The sequence below is a fragment of the Gouania willdenowi genome, chromosome 16 (assembly GCF_900634775.1).
Source record: "Gouania willdenowi chromosome 16, fGouWil2.1, whole genome shotgun sequence".
Classification (NCBI taxonomy): domain Eukaryota; kingdom Metazoa; phylum Chordata; class Actinopteri; order Blenniiformes; family Gobiesocidae; genus Gouania; species Gouania willdenowi.
Window position 1 is genome coordinate 23,008,429 of NC_041059.1, and position 17,359 is coordinate 23,025,787.

At 37.5% G+C, this 17,359-nt stretch overlaps 1 protein-coding gene across 3 annotated transcripts in view; it reads left to right on the top strand.

The window, feature by feature from the left end:
- The window catches only part of LOC114477722 (F-actin-uncapping protein LRRC16A-like), a 64,019-nt gene that overhangs the window by 42,097 nt on the left and 4,563 nt on the right, over positions 1-17,359 (top strand). The window contains exons 10-37 of one of the 3 annotated variants that reach the window (XM_028470226.1): positions 197-285; positions 863-957; positions 1,254-1,340; positions 2,311-2,414; positions 3,514-3,591; positions 4,102-4,178; positions 5,325-5,429; positions 5,570-5,639; positions 6,835-6,916; positions 7,004-7,103; positions 7,185-7,239; positions 8,355-8,527; positions 8,955-9,023; positions 9,572-9,665; positions 9,787-9,885; positions 10,191-10,319; positions 10,404-10,535; positions 10,842-11,017; positions 11,109-11,196; positions 11,392-11,532; positions 11,837-11,854; positions 14,051-14,117; positions 14,263-14,474; positions 15,257-15,366; positions 15,511-15,762; positions 15,838-16,048; positions 16,861-16,897; positions 17,032-17,292. In XM_028470226.1, coding sequence (XP_028326027.1) covers positions 197-285; positions 863-957; positions 1,254-1,340; positions 2,311-2,414; positions 3,514-3,591; positions 4,102-4,178; positions 5,325-5,429; positions 5,570-5,639; positions 6,835-6,916; positions 7,004-7,103; positions 7,185-7,239; positions 8,355-8,527; positions 8,955-9,023; positions 9,572-9,665; positions 9,787-9,885; positions 10,191-10,319; positions 10,404-10,535; positions 10,842-11,017; positions 11,109-11,196; positions 11,392-11,532; positions 11,837-11,854; positions 14,051-14,117; positions 14,263-14,474; positions 15,257-15,366; positions 15,511-15,762; positions 15,838-16,048; positions 16,861-16,897; positions 17,032-17,292 — 3,211 coding nt within the window. The remainder of the gene's footprint in view (positions 1-196; positions 286-862; positions 958-1,253; positions 1,341-2,310; positions 2,415-3,513; positions 3,592-4,101; positions 4,179-5,324; positions 5,430-5,569; positions 5,640-6,834; positions 6,917-7,003; positions 7,104-7,184; positions 7,240-8,354; positions 8,528-8,954; positions 9,024-9,571; positions 9,666-9,786; positions 9,886-10,190; positions 10,320-10,403; positions 10,536-10,841; positions 11,018-11,108; positions 11,197-11,391; positions 11,533-11,836; positions 11,855-14,050; positions 14,118-14,262; positions 14,475-15,256; positions 15,367-15,510; positions 15,763-15,837; positions 16,049-16,860; positions 16,898-17,031; positions 17,293-17,359) is intronic. The other 2 variants (XM_028470228.1, XM_028470227.1) reach the window with 2 other exon arrangements.

The following is a 17,359-nucleotide window of genomic DNA, read 5'->3' on the forward strand; positions in this document are numbered from 1 at the left end:
GTGACAGCTGGGAAAGTTTCATAGAGGATCTGTGAAGACTGGGCCAGAATCCCTCCTGAGATGTTTGCAAATCAAAGGGAGCATTTCGAAGAAATGTCAGCCTTCTTTGCGTGACTTCTTTCAGTTTGCATATGTTTTCTTTTCTAACTTGCTTACATTGATATTGCAGTGATTTTTCATTCTTGCGTGTTTTCAGTCTGCGGATGTGTGTGAGCAGATCCTTCGCGTGGTGTCTCGATCCAGTCATTTAGAGGAGTTAGTCCTGGACAACGCAGGACTCAAAACGTAAGATGATGCCAAACTGTTTCATATGTCAAACTCCACCAATAAAACAATCTATAAACAATCAATAGATTAGCAAAGGAGTTGGTGATGTATAAGGAAGTCCCGAATGTAGCTACATAAAAATGGCCTTTCTACTTTTGAAGCTCAACTTAATACTCAGTTCTTTACTCTGGCCTTTGGCAGAGTTTAGTTTTGTACATTTTATGGTTTATCTCTGTTTTGTGTGCTATATAAATAAAGCTGACATTGAATGCGTTTAATAAGGAAAAGGGGCGTAGTTTTCATTTTACCTGCCACATCTGTGAAAACGTTAATCCGATGTGTATCTAATTGGGTAAAATCATGTGATGTGTGATTTTACGCTCACAAGTTTCGACCATCAGGTTGTGAGAGGAACAAATCCAACACTTGCAATGAGCACAAGCCCCTGCAGTTTCTTTTTTCTAAACGGTTTTCTTTAATGCCTGCTCTTATTATATTGCAAAAAGTAATTGGGATAGATGTTTTAATGGTTTACATTGCATTTGTTTGGTCATAGACCTACAGTCTGATATTAATGTACTGTATCATTGCACAGTGATTTTGCCCAGAAGCTGGCTGCTGCCCTGGCCCACAACCCCAACTCAGGTCTCACCACTATTAACCTTGCCAACAACCCACTGGAGGACAGAGGTATGAAGTCCTTTGTTTACACACTGACCTACCAAATGTATAGACACCTATTATTGATAAGTTAGCTAAACTTAAAAGGCCTATCTTTGCTGCCATGTTGCAAAGATGCATTTATCCCAGTTGGATGAGGTTTGTTGTTAGTGTTTATAGTGCGTCATTGTGACTTATGGGGGATTTCTTGTCAACATAAAAACTTCACACAGAAAGATAATTCTAATAATGAAAAATACTTATTGATGTCACTAACTAAAACAGGGTAAACTATCTTTGCTGAATTTCCTTTTCTCTAACTGCAGGAGTCTCCTCACTGGGGGGTCAGTTTGCCAAACTTCATATAGGGCTCAAGCATTTGAATTTTTCTAAAACTTCACTGTCAACCAAAGGTAAGTGTCTGCTAAAGCTCCTTCTGATATATCCAATGCAAACTTCTGTTGTAATGATGCTCCATCTGCACCACCCAGGAGATGGAATGCACTTTTCTGCATTCATGTTAATACAATCAGAATTAGAAAAAACCAGTGGGATATATGGGAAAGAGTGGCATAAACAGTAAAAGTGGCATATAAAAACCCCCAAACACTAATAATAATATTTATACACACATGCAGAGAAAAGGAGCAAGATTACACAAAGAAAATGTGCAAATGAAAGATAAGGTGCAAAAATGTACAAAATTATAAAAATAAAAATAATGAATACAAATAAATAAAAGTATATGTACATATGTAAACAGATTTATGTTGTCATTGTTTGATTAGAACAATCATGTGAAGATGCAATTAATGTAAGCATGTTTTTCATAATGTACGTCTGCCAGCATTTTATTTTATCTAAAGTCATCTCTCCAGCAGCAAGAATTGCCTGCAAGGACTCACTGTAAATATCTCTGCACACAGAGAATCAATAAGGCACTATCGTATTGCACAGTATAGGGTTATTGAATGCCTTTGCTGCTTAAACTGAGCCTTCATCTAATGCCTAATCTATAATCTCTGCCACCAATATGATGCAGAGGATTGAGGACAATCATATATGTGTGTGTGTGTGTGTGTGTGTTTAACTCCAGTTTTGTTAGTGGCTCATTTTCTCGTTTTTTTCCCACTGTTTTCTCCTCCGTCTCACTCGATCACATCAGTCACTTGACAGTCATGCCCTGATTTACAGGCAGACAAAGCTAGTCAGGGCTTCACAGTAGAAAAGTGTCCGTTCACTGTGTCAGCCCAAAACACACACCACAAGTATTAAGTATTGAGCTCTCATTTCCACTTCTTATGTCCTCCTCTGTTCTTCTACATGTAAAGCATTAAGTGAAGATTTGTTATGAAGTTGACTGATTCTCTGTGTGTGTTTTAGGGGTGAATAGCCTCTGCCAATCACTGAGTGCCAACTCGTCCATCGCCAGCAGCCTCGTCCATCTGGACCTCTCAGGGAACATGCTCCGAGGAGACGACATGCAGGTGCATTTCTATCATGATTATAGGAGATATTTAGTTTTTGATATTGTAAATATAAAAAAATAACAATCAGTCTGTCTTGTGGGACTATGAGTGTTTTATTTTGAACTTCACCCTTACTTTTCACATCCGAGTGAAGCCATAAATAATCTCATCTGTACCCATTCACTGGGCAGGAAAATGAGCTTTTGATAAATTCATGCATCAAGGATTACATTAGTGAAGCTTTTTCATGTTTTGGGCCAATTTCTGAGGATTTTGTTGGATTATTTATTTATTTTAACAGCAGTTTATTATAAATGCAAACATGTTGTTACTCCAGTAGGGATGATTTTGGGATATTTTGCATTTTTGTTGCTTAAAGTTTTAAAAATGTAGGCATTAATTAAAAAACCCACAAGCAACATGTAGAAAATAGTCTTTGTAAACATTAAGATCTAGATTTAAATTGTGTGTACTGGAACCAGCTCTCAATCTAAAAAACCCAATATAGTTCTAATCTTTACAGACAAAAACAACTTTATTATAATACATTTTAATCAAAGATAGACTAAACTATAGAAGATTTGGAGGAGATCTGTATACTGATTCTGGATCAGATAAAAAAAAAAAAATCCAAAAATTCCTATCTCATTGGCGAAATATAAAAAAATTATATCTCGGTTCATAATTGACTCGATGAAATTTATGTCAAATTAGTTCATCAATAATCCCACTGAGTTTCATTCAGATCGGATCTGGATTGTGCATTAAATTGGGATTTTTCTATTTAAAAAAAAAAAAAAAATACATTTGTATTGGTATTAATGGGGATAGAAATTTCTTCCAAGCCTTTAAAGTGTGAATGATCATGTTACTATGGTCAAGATCACTGATCCAGATAGCTGCAAATATTTGTTTGCACTCTCTGAGTACTCTTGTTTCTTATGATTTTACTATCTAAAATGGAAATAAGTTTTTAATAAAAGTTAAGTTAAGGTTTTCTGGAAATACAGAAGAACCATATTCCTGTAGTTTGGTTATAATGTACTTGTCTGCATTTGTACAATGATGTATTTATTCATTTGACAGCCTAAACTGTGATTTTACAATGTATTTTCAGCATTTCTACCACTTCCTTGGTCAGCCAAACTGCTTAGTAACCCTTGATCTCTCCAACACTGACTGCTCATTGGACCAGGTGAGTGCACTATGACACGTGCTACATTATAAAATCAAGTGTCCTAAATTAAACAAATGATTGAGGACCTAAATACGTGACTCATGCATGTATAGGAATAGAAAACGCTTTTGAAGTAAACTACACAACCACTTTGCAGCACATTGTAAAATGACAGATGCAGTTAAATGTAAAGTAATTGTGAACACCAATTCAATCCATGTAGCAGTCTTGTTCATGTGAAATAATGCAAATGCTGTGTGTGATGTATTGATGTTGCTCTTGGTGCCAAACACAGCTTATTGATCAGTGTGAGATACAGCCAGCTGTCAGCCTGCACTGCACATATCAATTGGCTTTCAATCATTTCCACTTCTTACATCCTGACTGATTTATCTACATTCACGCATTTCTAGATACACAGCAGGGTTGTAAAGGCAAAAGGAAATTAGGTTAGGGCTGCTTTAGATTTTAGTCAAGGTTTACAATGTTGCTGTGCCACTGTAACTCCTGTTTATATTTGATCTGCAGGTTTGCTCAGCTCTTCTGCGAGGCTCAGCTCAACACCTTTCTGTTCTCAATGTTTCAAAGAGTGTCTTTCCTCACAGGTAAAAAGATAAGGTGTCTTCTGACTATTTGTTTATATTGATTTTTTGGTTTCCATAAAATGTTAAAGCTGCTTTGTCAGATAAAGAAAGTGTAGGCCTCATAGATCAATAAATCAAAGATCATTTGCTGGGGAAAAAAAGAAAATGTAGAACTTAGAAATTGCAGATCATAAGTTTGTTTTGATCTACACTGTAAACTGTCGGTTTATTGACATGGTCGAGAAAGTTTTGCGTATTGAATTGTGGGATATGAAGTACCAGAGATGGTAGCAAACAAGCGTTTTTACCTTATTCTTACCAATAGGCCAAATGTTTACAGTAGAGATCAAAACAAACTTTTGAGCATCAATTTCTAGCTTTTACATCTTTTTTTATTGATCAAACAATCTTTGATTTATTGATCTATGGGGCCTACACCATGGATTTATCTGATTTAAAAAAAAAAATGTTCAGCTTTAAAATAAAGATTATGTTTTTTTTTTGTTTTTTTTTTTGCATTCACAGTGAAATAAATTGCTTATTGTTAAATGAGCCACTTAGAGTGTGTGTTAAGTTAAGCCATAAGACTTCATGCATCTGGTGACAGGAAAATAGGTGAATACATGTAAAAAAATTAAAAAAAAAAGATTTAGACTTGACTAAAACATTTGTGAACTTAAAACACTATGATACTGAGATGACTGAATTAAGACAGGGTCTAAATATGTTTTTTGTTAGAAGGTAGTTGCTAAAGTGTAATACTGAATCATAATTTGGAAGGACATATACTGTCAGTTTCTTTCTGTGTGTTGCTGTGACACCTGCTGGTCATTAAGGAGCTTTGAGTATATTTAAAAAGCCTTGTCCAACAGATGGGTAAGGGGTGGGGAAATGCTCTTCTCGTTACCTCACTTTCCGGTGAATCTCGAGGGAGTCGAGGACCTCATCAAGGGTTGTTTGATGCTGGGAGGGCGGGGCAGGGGGGGGGGCAGGGGGGAGGGCAGGGGGTGGTGGGGGGCAGAGGAGAGATAAGCAGGAAAAGACGAGGAGTCGGTAGCAGATGGGCAGAGGGAATTAGATGTGGGGCTTTTGGTGGTTAAAGATCAAAAGTGGATGTAAAGTTGTTTACTGCTGCTGTGCATACATTCTTGTTCTGTGTTTCTATAGGAAAGGAAAAGAAGTCCCTCCTTCATTTAAGCATTTCTTCAGCAGTGCCACGTCTCTCAGCTCCATCAACGTGTCAGGAACCAAACTACCACCAGAGGCCCTCAAGTGAGTCTCATCCTGTGTGAATGTGTCCCCCAACTGCTGCCCCCCCCTACATACACTCTGCACAACTAAAATAAACTTCTTTATTCTTATTTTAAATGTCTGTGTTATAACTCATGATGATGATGATGTTGTTGGCATAGAGCTCTTCTTCTTGGTTTGGCCAGCAACCCCGGTCTCCGAGATGTATCTTTGGACCTCAGCTGTTGTGAGGTAAGAGGAATTATTAATACACAGTTCATTAAAACAGTGGTTCCCAACCTTTTTTGATCGTGGCAACCCCAAATACTTTCTTTTTCTAGAATTACTTGTTGATCATGTTTTTTTATATTGTGTAACAAATATAGAGAAGCTAGGATTAATACAAAGTTATACATTATTTTATTTATTAATTTTAAATGTTTTCTCTCTTCTCTTTATGCTGCATTTTATTTAAACTAGATTTACATTTTAGAGAGTGAAAGTATACAATACAGTCATTTAAGATTGTGTTGTTTTAATTTGAAAAAGAATAATAATTACCAAAAAATGTAATATAATTTTAATCACTAATTATTTTTGGTCAATTACAAAACATTTCAGGCACACAAAGGTTCAAAAACCATGCATTGAAACAACTCGCAGCGCTAATCGTAGCTTTTAAAGCTAATGCTGTTCCCAGTCGTTTGTCAGCTGAGGTATGAGAGTGTGTTTTATTAGATTGGAAGTCGTGCTCATCCCCTGCAGTCAGCTTTTTAGGATTCACTCCTAAAGCGTTTGACAGGCCAATGAAGTGTTGGAGGACTGCCTAATGGAAAAGTTGGCAGATGCTAAGCAGGGCTGATGGGCGGGAAGAGTTGTTGGATGAAGATGTGCACAAATGCACACTCCACCCCCAGCTTTCCTCACTATAGCTGAATACAGACCAATGGGCTCGCTGTGGTTTCAACGTGATCGCTAAAGATAACTCATGAATACTAATTTCACAGGAAATCCAATTCAAATTCCTGCAGACTTCCTCCAAAGCAAATCTATGCGTTTTCTCGGGTGTTTCTCTGTCACTGTGCACAATGAAGCCCTGATCCCCTGTTGAGTGTGTTGCATGTATTAATCTGCATGTTTCACATCTGTGTGCTTTGTTGCTAATTGTTGGCTTGGCTTTGACATACTGCTTTCCTCCTGAATTGCTACACTAAGCTCGGACACTGTGTAAGTACACAATACACTGCGCTCACTCCTTATGTTTATCTCTTACATTCTCTAATTTTTCAAATGATTTGGCCATTATGGAAGATCTGTTGCGTTTTATGTTTTTTTTTCTCTGCTGCAATGCTGAATCATCTACAGTAGTTTTTTTTTTGTGGCTAATTACCATGTCCTATAATTCAGTGAAGCTGCTGGTTTGAATTGTGGTTTTCTGTCATCCTAGCTGCGGTCGGGCGGCTCTCAGATCCTTGAAGGTTGCATCGCAGAGATCCCAAACATCTGCAGCCTGGATATCTCTGACAATGGTGAGCTGACATGACTTATTTTACTCAGGATTTACCAAATCAAGGAGGAAAAAAGGGACATATTAGTTGTACTTGGCTTTTTTTCAGGCCTGGATTCGGATCTGTCCACTCTGCTGGTTTGGTTAGCCAAGAACCGATCCATCAGACACTTGTCTCTGGGCAAAAACTTCAACAACATCAAATCCAAGTATGATAATCATTTCCCAAAGCAAAAAGGAAACAATATTATTTTCATTTCCTTAATTGTTTCTCCTTTTGCTTTGCTCAGAAACCTTGCTCCAGTCTTGGACAGCCTGGTTCACATGATACAGGAGGAGGAGTCGGTGAGTTCACTCTCTGTCATTGTGGCGTCGGTGTGGGACAGAGGTCACACAGTAACAGAGGACATCTTTCAAACAGATGGCAGGGTGTCCAATCCAGATTTAGCAAAACTGCTTCCAATGAATGAGAATCACCGAAACCCCTCCAGCTGCTTGAAAGACGACCTTTGACCTCTCTGTGTTTGAATTCTAACTGATTATCAAGGAAAACCACAGTTGTTTAGCAAAGCCATAGAACTCACTAGCCAGACCTGTAACTATATTCTCAGACTTGTTACACATTCATGGCTGACACTTTCCTATGCTACTGGAAATTTGAACATTTCTAATGATGCAATAATAATTTTCCAATCACAAAGAAGGCTACCTGATGTCTCATTTGTTGAGTGATATTGGAATATAATTTTTTATGCTAAGTTGAATGCCTATTTTTTGGTCTCCTAGTCTTGTAAATACATTTATTTTTGCTGTTTTTAATGATTAGCAACTTGTAAATATAAAAAATTCAAGGTCATATTACTTACAGCTTAGACTTGAATGTGATTTTGTTAAGAATACAAACAAACGTCAAATATTTTTGTTGTTGTTGTGAAGATAATCTGGTTTGTTTTACTTGCTCATGCATTCTTGAGGGCTGTAGCTGAATCTTCATGTATCCTCAGGGCCCCGCAGACTGTGGACGCATTTAGGAAAGGGCTTAAAACCCACCTTTTTACACAAGCTTATTTTAACAGCTAATGCTTGTTTTTAGTCCTCCCTTTTTTAATATATGTTGTGTTGTATTGTTTTAATTCTGTCTTCCAATGTAGAACTTTGAGATTTGGTCTCAAATGTTAAGTGTATTACAAATAAAATGTATTATTATTATCTAAGATGTAACAGGTAAAAGATGAAATGCAATACATTAAAACTTTAATTTTTTTTGTCACAATCTGAATCTTTTGCCATGTGGCTAATATTGTTTTTAGATTTGAGGCTATTTACAGAGTAATTACCCTTCAAGGATGAATCTGTATTATTTCATGCGTTAATTATTTGTTTTTTTGCTCGCAATAATAAGAATTGCACTGATTAATTCAATAAATCATTTTTGTCCTTCCTTCCTTCCTTCTCCCCAGCCCCTCACCTCCCTCTCTTTAGCTGACTCAAGACTTAAAAGTGATTTAACAATCGTTCTCAACGCTCTCGGCAGCAACTCTTCGCTCACCAGGCTCGACATAAGCGGAAACGCCATGGGAGACATGGGTGCAAAGATGCTGGCCAAGGCTCTGCAGATCAACTCCAAATTAAAGTGAGCGCACGCACAAAAGGTCAAACATGTTTGGCTGGATTTATTATTTATTTTATTCTATTTTTTAAGTGAACTTTAGCTGGTGGACCCAATAAGTCCTACGGGAATTTTTTTCCCTGCACTCTTCATTATGCTTTTAAGCATTGTTTTTAAAATATTGTTTGTGAAACCACAGTTTGAGAAGCTTTATTATTATTATTATTATTATTATTATTATTATTACATTTAAGCAAATGAAGCTGAGACCTTGGTGTAGTAAAACTGTATTTAATGCGACCCTCAAGTACTACAATGTAAACCAGAAAAATCACAACATATGCTTGAGGATTTTATGTCATAATGCTCAGATGTTTGCATTCATGTGGAATTCTGTATTTCCAGAAATTGATGTAATGAATCTGTCTGGGATCATTGTCATTTTGTGCAGGGCTATTATCTGGGATAAAAACAACACAAGCCCTCAGGGTCTACAGGATGTTGCAGCTGCTCTGGAAAAGTAAGTGATGGTGAAATCGAGTGTGAGTTCATCTGCTTCCTGTTTTATTGTGCACTTTACTACCTACTGTAAGGAACTGTATACAGTGAGTTGTATGAAATATTAATGTTTGGTGGAAACCTTTAGGTATAGATAGGAATGGAGAGAGAAACAAACACTAGGAATACAGCAAAAAAGGGGCAAACGTGCTGACAAGGTGAAAACTCCAGCCAGCGTCACAGATAAAAGTAATGACAAATGTATAAGTCTGTATCTTCTTACCATAGCATATTCCACGTGTGAAGTATCATGTGTTTGTAACTAAGTAGCATTTTTGGGTACATCAGTAAATGCAATTGACTGTCTTGTTTCCCATTCTGTTTATATTCTATTTTTTATATATGTTTTTAACACTTTGTACTTTTTTGTTTCCATTACCGTACTTTATTGGTCTGTTGCATCCCAGGGTTTCTATATTGCAAAGATGTTCATGTTGAAGCAATTTCACTTTTTCTTTTTCGATAGATTGTCAGTAAATTGACTCAAATAATCTCCTCTGTGTCCTGTAGGAACTTTAGTATTCGTTTCATGCCCATCCCAATCATTGATGCCTCCCAGGCACTAAAGGCAAGCCCAGAGAAAACGGAGGATGCTTTACTCAAGGTATAATAAGCGTTATACTTTATTTTCATACCACCACCATTTATTTGACAAAAGTTTTAACCTCCTGCATGCTAATCTTTCTTTTTTTTGCTACTATGTTATCTCTGTGTTCGTTCCACAGATTGAAAATTATTTGTACAGAAATCACGAAACTAGAAAATACCTTCAGGAACAGGCCTATCGTCTCCAGCAAGGCATCGTTACTACTACAACACAGCAGGTGTGTATGCTCTTAAAGCACACTACGTTTGCATGTTTTTTCAGTTTTTCAAAAGTGATGAAGGAGATCCTCCAGTTGTTGTTTTTCATATAATGCATGTATTTGCTTTTCAGTAAATTCATGAAAGTTTACTCTCACAGACTGGTTGCTTTTATTTATTTATTTATTTATTTAGCAATTTGAATTAAAAAAAAATTAAATGTCTATTTAATATTTAGCATATAGAAATGAATAAAACTCACTAGAAAGTTGCTGTTGGTGACCAAGACACAGGTAAATTAATGTACATTTTTTTTGCATACTAGATGATTGACAGGATTTGCGTAAAGGTACAGGACCATCTCAACTCACTGAAAAACTCTGGGACAGAGGCTGTTTTGGAGGACGTGAGGGCAGCAGAGAACCTCATCAAAGATGCCAGAAACTCTAAAACCGTGAGTAATGCATCACGTCTTGTTATAAACGCATTAAAATAATGACTAATGATTCAATGTTTTCTCATTCCTCTATGCTTGCAGTTGCTTCCTAATCTGTATCACCTTGGATCAGCATCCAGGCAGGGGGTGAACACTTCTTCTGTGGGTCCCATTCAGGAGAAACTGGAATCTATGGCAGGAGAAGTGACGACTGTCATGGACCAACAACTGCAGGTAGCTTTCACACCTTTGAAGTCCAAATTTAGTTATTGTGTTTGCACTTTTTAAAAATGTTTGACATTGTTAAAAACTTGTGTTAAATTTGAAGAAAAAAATGTAAATTAGTAAAATAACTAAAAATCATTTTTGCTTTTGTTTTTTGTTGTTTGTTTTTGCAGTTATTGATTAATTACCTTTTTAGAAGCAAAGTAAAATGAATCGATTTTAAAACGGGCAGCTGTTAAATTAAAATGAATTAGAAATAGATGTTGATTAACATGTAGCCTAGTCTCAAATATCATATCACGTGTTCTCAACCAGACTCTGTTGGAGACCATGATGGATGCAGCTGAGTCTTTGTGTCCTCATGTGATGAAGAGGAGTGAGTTTCGCCCAGAGCTGATGAAGGCAACCTCAGGCAGGATGGTTGTACCTAAAAGTTTTGTTTCTAAAACTCTCCTGGAGCAGTCGGGGGTGGATATAATCAACAAGATCAGGTTTGTTAAAGTTTGCTTTGCAAACCATTTTGTGTGTTTTTGTACTTTTGTGTTGTGTTGTAGTTATGTAAACACACACCGTTTGTTTCAGTGAGGTGAAACTGAGTCTAGCATCCTATCTGTCCGACCGTATCGTTGATGAGATTTTGGAGGCTCTTTCTACATCACAACACACTCTGGTAAGATTTTCATCAGAGCTGTGTAATAACTAACCTACAAACAATGTCTGCTTCATGTTTTGTCACTATTTATATTCTTATTTTACCTCACTTCTCCCTTTTCATCCATCATACGTATTCCATATTTGTGTATTTAAACTTCTATCATGATTCTACCTTGTTTAACTTATTTTTCCTCCTCCTCTACCCTTACAGGCAGATCACCTGGTACGCCGAGGTCGCCCCTTGGTGCAGCAGGGGTCCGTAGACCTGGACATTCCAGAGGAGAAGATCCCAAAGCGAGCGTCGACTGAGATACTGGAGGCTGAGAGACTTGATGATCTGGAAACATGCATGGTAGGATTGAATAAAATATTCAACCTAAATCAGTCACTAAATAACGCTAACGTTGGTAAATAAGAATGAAAATATTATATTATCACTACTAACTTGCAGCATTTTAGTGAAAATCAGATTTATTCCCATAAATAAAAACTCTACGAAGGATTGCTCCCAAGCATGTTTTTGTATCCCTGGTCTCCTTGTACTTCCACACTATCCTTTTTTCCCTTCTAAGATGTCCCTTTCATTTCCTATTTTTCTTCCTCTTCAACTGTTTCCTCTGTGCTTTACTCTCTTCACCTTCCTTTGCCTAATGGAGACTTTGTGCTGCACCAGTGTAAGTAATTATGGACACTCACTTGCCTGTGTTCGTCTCTGTTCACCTCTTCTTTCTCTTTCTGGAAACCCTCATTGATGCCTTGCTTCAAGCTTACTTGCTATTTATCTCATTAATGTCTCCACAGGATTACATTTAAAGCAACTAATAAAACAATGTATTAAATAGTATAAGTTAAGTTTATGTGCATTGGTATTTAATCTGTGTTTTTAGTTGTTTGTACGGTAATGAGTGTTGATGACCTCATTGCGCTGCTGCTGCTCATTAAATACACTCATTGGCTGTGTTTGAAATGGCACACTATGTACACTACAAACTCAATAAATATATACTGTCTACTACATACTATGAGTATGATTAGGATGATGACCGATGATGACCGTTCCCATTGAAGTATACTTCTAAGTTTTCCAAGATGCATTTCAAACCACAAAAACAAGAAGCACACCAAGGTTAAATATCTCTGTTAATTCTCCACCTTTGAAATTCTGAAGGCATTTTAAGCGAGAAATCTACCAAGTAGAATATCAACATGTTCTCATTTGATCCATAAAACTTGCGTAAACCCATTCATTCTGACAATTTGGAGATTCCATATTTTTTGCCATTTACTGCTGACAAAACTTGCGGTTAACTTCAAAACAAGAGCCCTATTGACAAACACGTTAAACTAATGGCAGATAAGAAGAGATACTTTTGTTTTGAAAAGGGGATGTTTGACTTCTAGCGTAAGGCCGGTCCCATGACGATTTTACGTTCCATTCGCAAAGCATCATGGGGTGGTTGAGTATGACTAATGTGCCCACCGTGCATACTTAAAAAATGTCCCTATATAGTATACATCCGGGTATTTCTCACGTACTCAGTCTTTTTATACTGTCTAATGCGAACCCACTACATACTCATTTTTACGTCAATCTTAGTAGGAATTGAGTAGTACGTTTGTATGCCATTTCAAACACGGCCATTGTCATCGCCACTTTGCAAAAATGTAGTCATAATCTGTCTGATCACCATCTGACCGGGGGTTTCCACTGGATACGTCTCCGCTGTGCCACGGCGCCGATCCGGTTTTTCCCCGCTGTCCACTGTCCAGTAATCCCCACCGATTGCATTTTGAGTGCGCCGCGGTGCTCTCCGGTTGGACGACTGTGACGTCACGAGACAGAGCAGTTCTCACGATATTTATATAATCGCACGAGAACGCAGTTCAAAGTTTGTGTTATAAATGCAACAATAAACAGATAAACAGGTCATTGTTCCTAATGAAGAAGAACAAGAAGGTTGGACGCTGGTTTTGTCATAGGCACATTATTTTAGCAACAGCCAACAGAGAAGAGATAAAACTGCACCAGTAAAACACGAACTAAATCAAAGTTGCTGCAGTTTACAGTGTAGTTACAGTATGAGAGGAAACAATATAGTGAATGGGATTTTGTTTTTACACTGACATTTTGGTGATGTAGTTACTTGAAATATAATCTGAAGTGTTATATTTAGAAAAGTAACCCAATATTTTATTGCGGATTACGTGCCTAATTTCCTGTTTAGCTTCATTTTCTCTGTGCTGATTGATGCGTCATGCTCCAGAAATAGAAGCCCTGCGTATATCTGGCGGAGGCCACCAGACTGCCACAGCTGGGAAGGAGCAGACGCGTGCCGCATCGGACCCGGTGGAAATGAACACAGACTAAAGTGGAAACCTATCAGCTCTGGTGGTGCGGCGGAGACGTAACGCAGTGGAAATTGGGAGTTATTCATACTCCTTAACCTTTTTCATGTGACGTTTGTGTATTTGGCCACATTGAAAGACTGGAAAAAGGAAAACTTTTCTTTTAACAAATGAGTCAACTTTATATTTTGTCATTATGCATTACAATACATTGAACCACAGCAATGTCAGCAACTACAGGAAGTTTGTTGCACAGGTTTCTGTTGAATATCGATATCTACATGTTGTATATATGAACTTTGGGATGTAACAGGTGTATCTCTAACCACATCTTTACAGGCATTGTGCAAAATTAATAAACACTGAATATCAGATTTTTCAAATTAAGGAAAATTACAGATATTAAGATTTTTTTTCTGTGCAGTTTTCAACTTCAATGGTCATCTAAGTCTTCTGTATGAAATGTAATGTTAAGATTATCCTCTTTTTTTTTTTTTTTTTTATAACAATGCTTCTCTTTCCAGATGACGCCTAAATCTAAAAGGAAGAGCATTCACAGCAGAATGCTGCGGCCTGTTTCTCGTGCCTTTGGTAAGAATTACTTTTTACATTTTAGGTACAAGATTTAAGAGGAAAGTCTTGATTAATCAGCATTTTCTTAAATCAGCAGCAACACAATAGTCATAATGCATCAGTCATTCATTTGGTAGTCCTGTTTGAAATTGCCCCACTGTAGAGATGGAGTTTGACCTGGACAAAGCTCTGGAGAACGTCCCTGTGCACATAGAGGACACTTCATTACGAACGCCGCCCACACCGTCGTTAGTCACACCAACACTGGATCAAAGGGGGATATCGGAGCTGCCCTCTGAGGAGGAGAAAAAGCTGCAGCACTTCACCAAACTGAGACCACGGAGGAACAAAAAGACCAATTCCAACAAAATACCTGTGAGCCAGGCTTTGTTTTTTTATCCAATTACACCTTTTCATTGATTGATTATAGAACAGTAATTCAGAAAACATCAGTGAAATGCATGTGGGTGAATGAAAAGGACGTTAATCCTAAATAATGAGACTTTTTTTCTCAAAGAAATTTGATCTAAAAAAAGTCAAACACTCACTACACTAGTATTTAAGTGTATTGCTTGATAATTATAAAATATGTATGTGTATCAGCCATGAGCAACATGCAGCTCTTGTTTGTAAGTAAAAGCACAAGATATTTCCGAAAACACACAAAATGACAGAAAAATACACAAAAGGAAAACAAAATACAGAAAACTACTCTAAAAACCCCAAAGGTGACTATAATTATACACGAAAATAACAGAAAAATATACACAACAATAAGAATGACTTTAAAAACAAAAACACAAAATGAAAGAATTATACAACATTACAAAAAAATTCTCCAAAAACACACATAACAAAAACGACAACAAAAATGCACAAAACCATATCAGAAAATAACAAAAACACAAAATGGCAATACACAACCCTTTGTACTTTCTTAATTTATGTTCAAATCAGTCATTGTTCTAAATGTTGACATGAATGTTGAAATTGTGGCCTTGAGATCAGATGATTACATTGTTGTGGCCCCCACTGTGATAAAAGTTGTCCATCTCTAATATAGATATAGATAAAGTAGAGTGCAGGTGAACTGTACATGTGTACAGTGGTGTGGAGCTCAGGACTAAAAAACTTTGTGTTCATAACCGTTTTTCTAGCAAATCAATAGCACTCCATCCCAGGATGGAGAACAGAACGGCTTAATGGGGCGAGTGGATGAGGGTGTGGATGAGTTCTTCTCAAAGAAAGTCACCAAACTGAACTCCAAGTAAGGAATCTTGTCTTATTTTTTACTAGGTTTTTATATACACATACATAGGGTTTTATATACACATACATACATATATTATTATTATTATTTTATACTTTTGAACACACATTTCTAGTGTCCCTCTTTGTTTGCTTTTTCCAGGCGTTCTTCAAAGAGTTCAGATTCTCAGGATGGAGAGAAGAAGAAGAGTAAAGGAGGGTTTTTAAACCTCATTAAACGATCTTCTAAATCTGATAAAGCAGATAAGTCGGATAAATCTGAGAAAAATGCGATCTCAACATCTTCCAATGCACCAGTCGCGTCTGTAGTATCTTCACCAGGTTCCATCATTCCAGAGGAACCGTCCTCACCTAAACTGACCATAAAGAGCCCTATTATGGAGCCAAAGTCAAGGTAGCCCCTTCTCTTCTAAACATCTTCATTGACAACCTTTGATTCCAAGTTCACATCCTTTTCTTTGTGTTTCAGAGACGCGTCGAGCCGCTCACAGCCCACAGACTGCAGCAGCAGTTCAGACCGTTCAGAGGAGCTGAGGACACCCGACTCCATGGATGAACCGTGGGAGAGTTCTGATGGAAGAGGAAGTCCTCAGGGTGGAAGACGGTACCCTGGGGTGCAGATGATGGGCAGTGGCCTGCTGGCAGAGATGAAGGCCAAGCATGAGAGGAGAGCACATAAGGTGAAGTGATGCATGAAAATTTAGATCTTTATATCTGCAATCATAACAAATTACATTATTGTTTTTGAAATATGTTATTTTTGTATTTTTGCACATCCATCCACCAGCTTTTAAATTTCTACCAATCCAATCAGAATGTTGCTACAGCAGATTATCTACTGTATGTATCTTTTCATTGCATGACTGTCTGACATGTTCACATTTTGTTAGCGTTAGCTATATCATGTAATATAACTAGATGGTTCTTTAGGGGATCACTGCTCACTTTTTAAACATGTGCTGTAGGTAGCGTCACCATCAACATCACAAGAGATGTTCCTGCCAAGGAATCTGTAGAATTAAAGGCATATATTGTCAGCACATAAATAGGATGATAATGCCCTCTGGTGTTAGTGAGCAATTATTTATTGAACAATTATTGCATACAAAATACAATAAAAATATAAATTAATCTGTCGGTAAGAACAATGGTATGGCTGCTATACTATACTATACTATACTATACTATACTATACTATACTATACTATACTATACTATACTATACTGTAATCACACTTTTTTTCACCATAGCTGGCCTGCCATGGACCTAAAAAAATCAGTTTTTTTATTTATTTGTATTCATTTTTCATATTTTTGCACCATATCTTTCATTTGCACATTTTCTTTCTGTAGTCCTGTGTGTGTATAATTATTAATATTAGTGTTAGAGTTTTTTTAATATGCTGCTCTTTGCCATTCTAATTACCCCTCAGGGTTTAATAAAGTGTTTTGTGATTCTGATACTGATCTATTTATTCATTGTCTCCTACAGTCTTCCAGCCCCGACAGGCCTGAGTGCAGTACAGCAGGTAAACCTGTTAAGGTTCAAAAATAAACTGAGCAGATACTGCTTCAGTCAGTAAATGCCATGATATTAGCTGCTTGTGTTTGAACATGTTGTGCCTTCCTATTCGTTAAAGTGTATTCCTTTTCTGTGTTTCAGTAGCCAAACAGCTACCCTGTCCTCCAGAAAGCAGGGCTCCTTCTGGTTCCATGAGCAAACCAGAGCCTGCATCTCCAGAAAAAGCATCACCGCGTGGAGAAACCAAGCCTGAACCCGCACCTCGTCTCAGATCTACATCATCTTCCGGTTCCCATGGTGGGCGAGTGAGCCCAAAGCCGGCGGTACCGCACGGAGCAAAGCCGTCCCTGGCTGCTCGACCCACAATCCCACAGAAGCCGAGGCACACTAGTAGGAGCATCGGTACGGAGTGTGCAGCTAACATAATGACTATGAACAGGGTTACAGTGACCAGCTTAGCACTCATTGG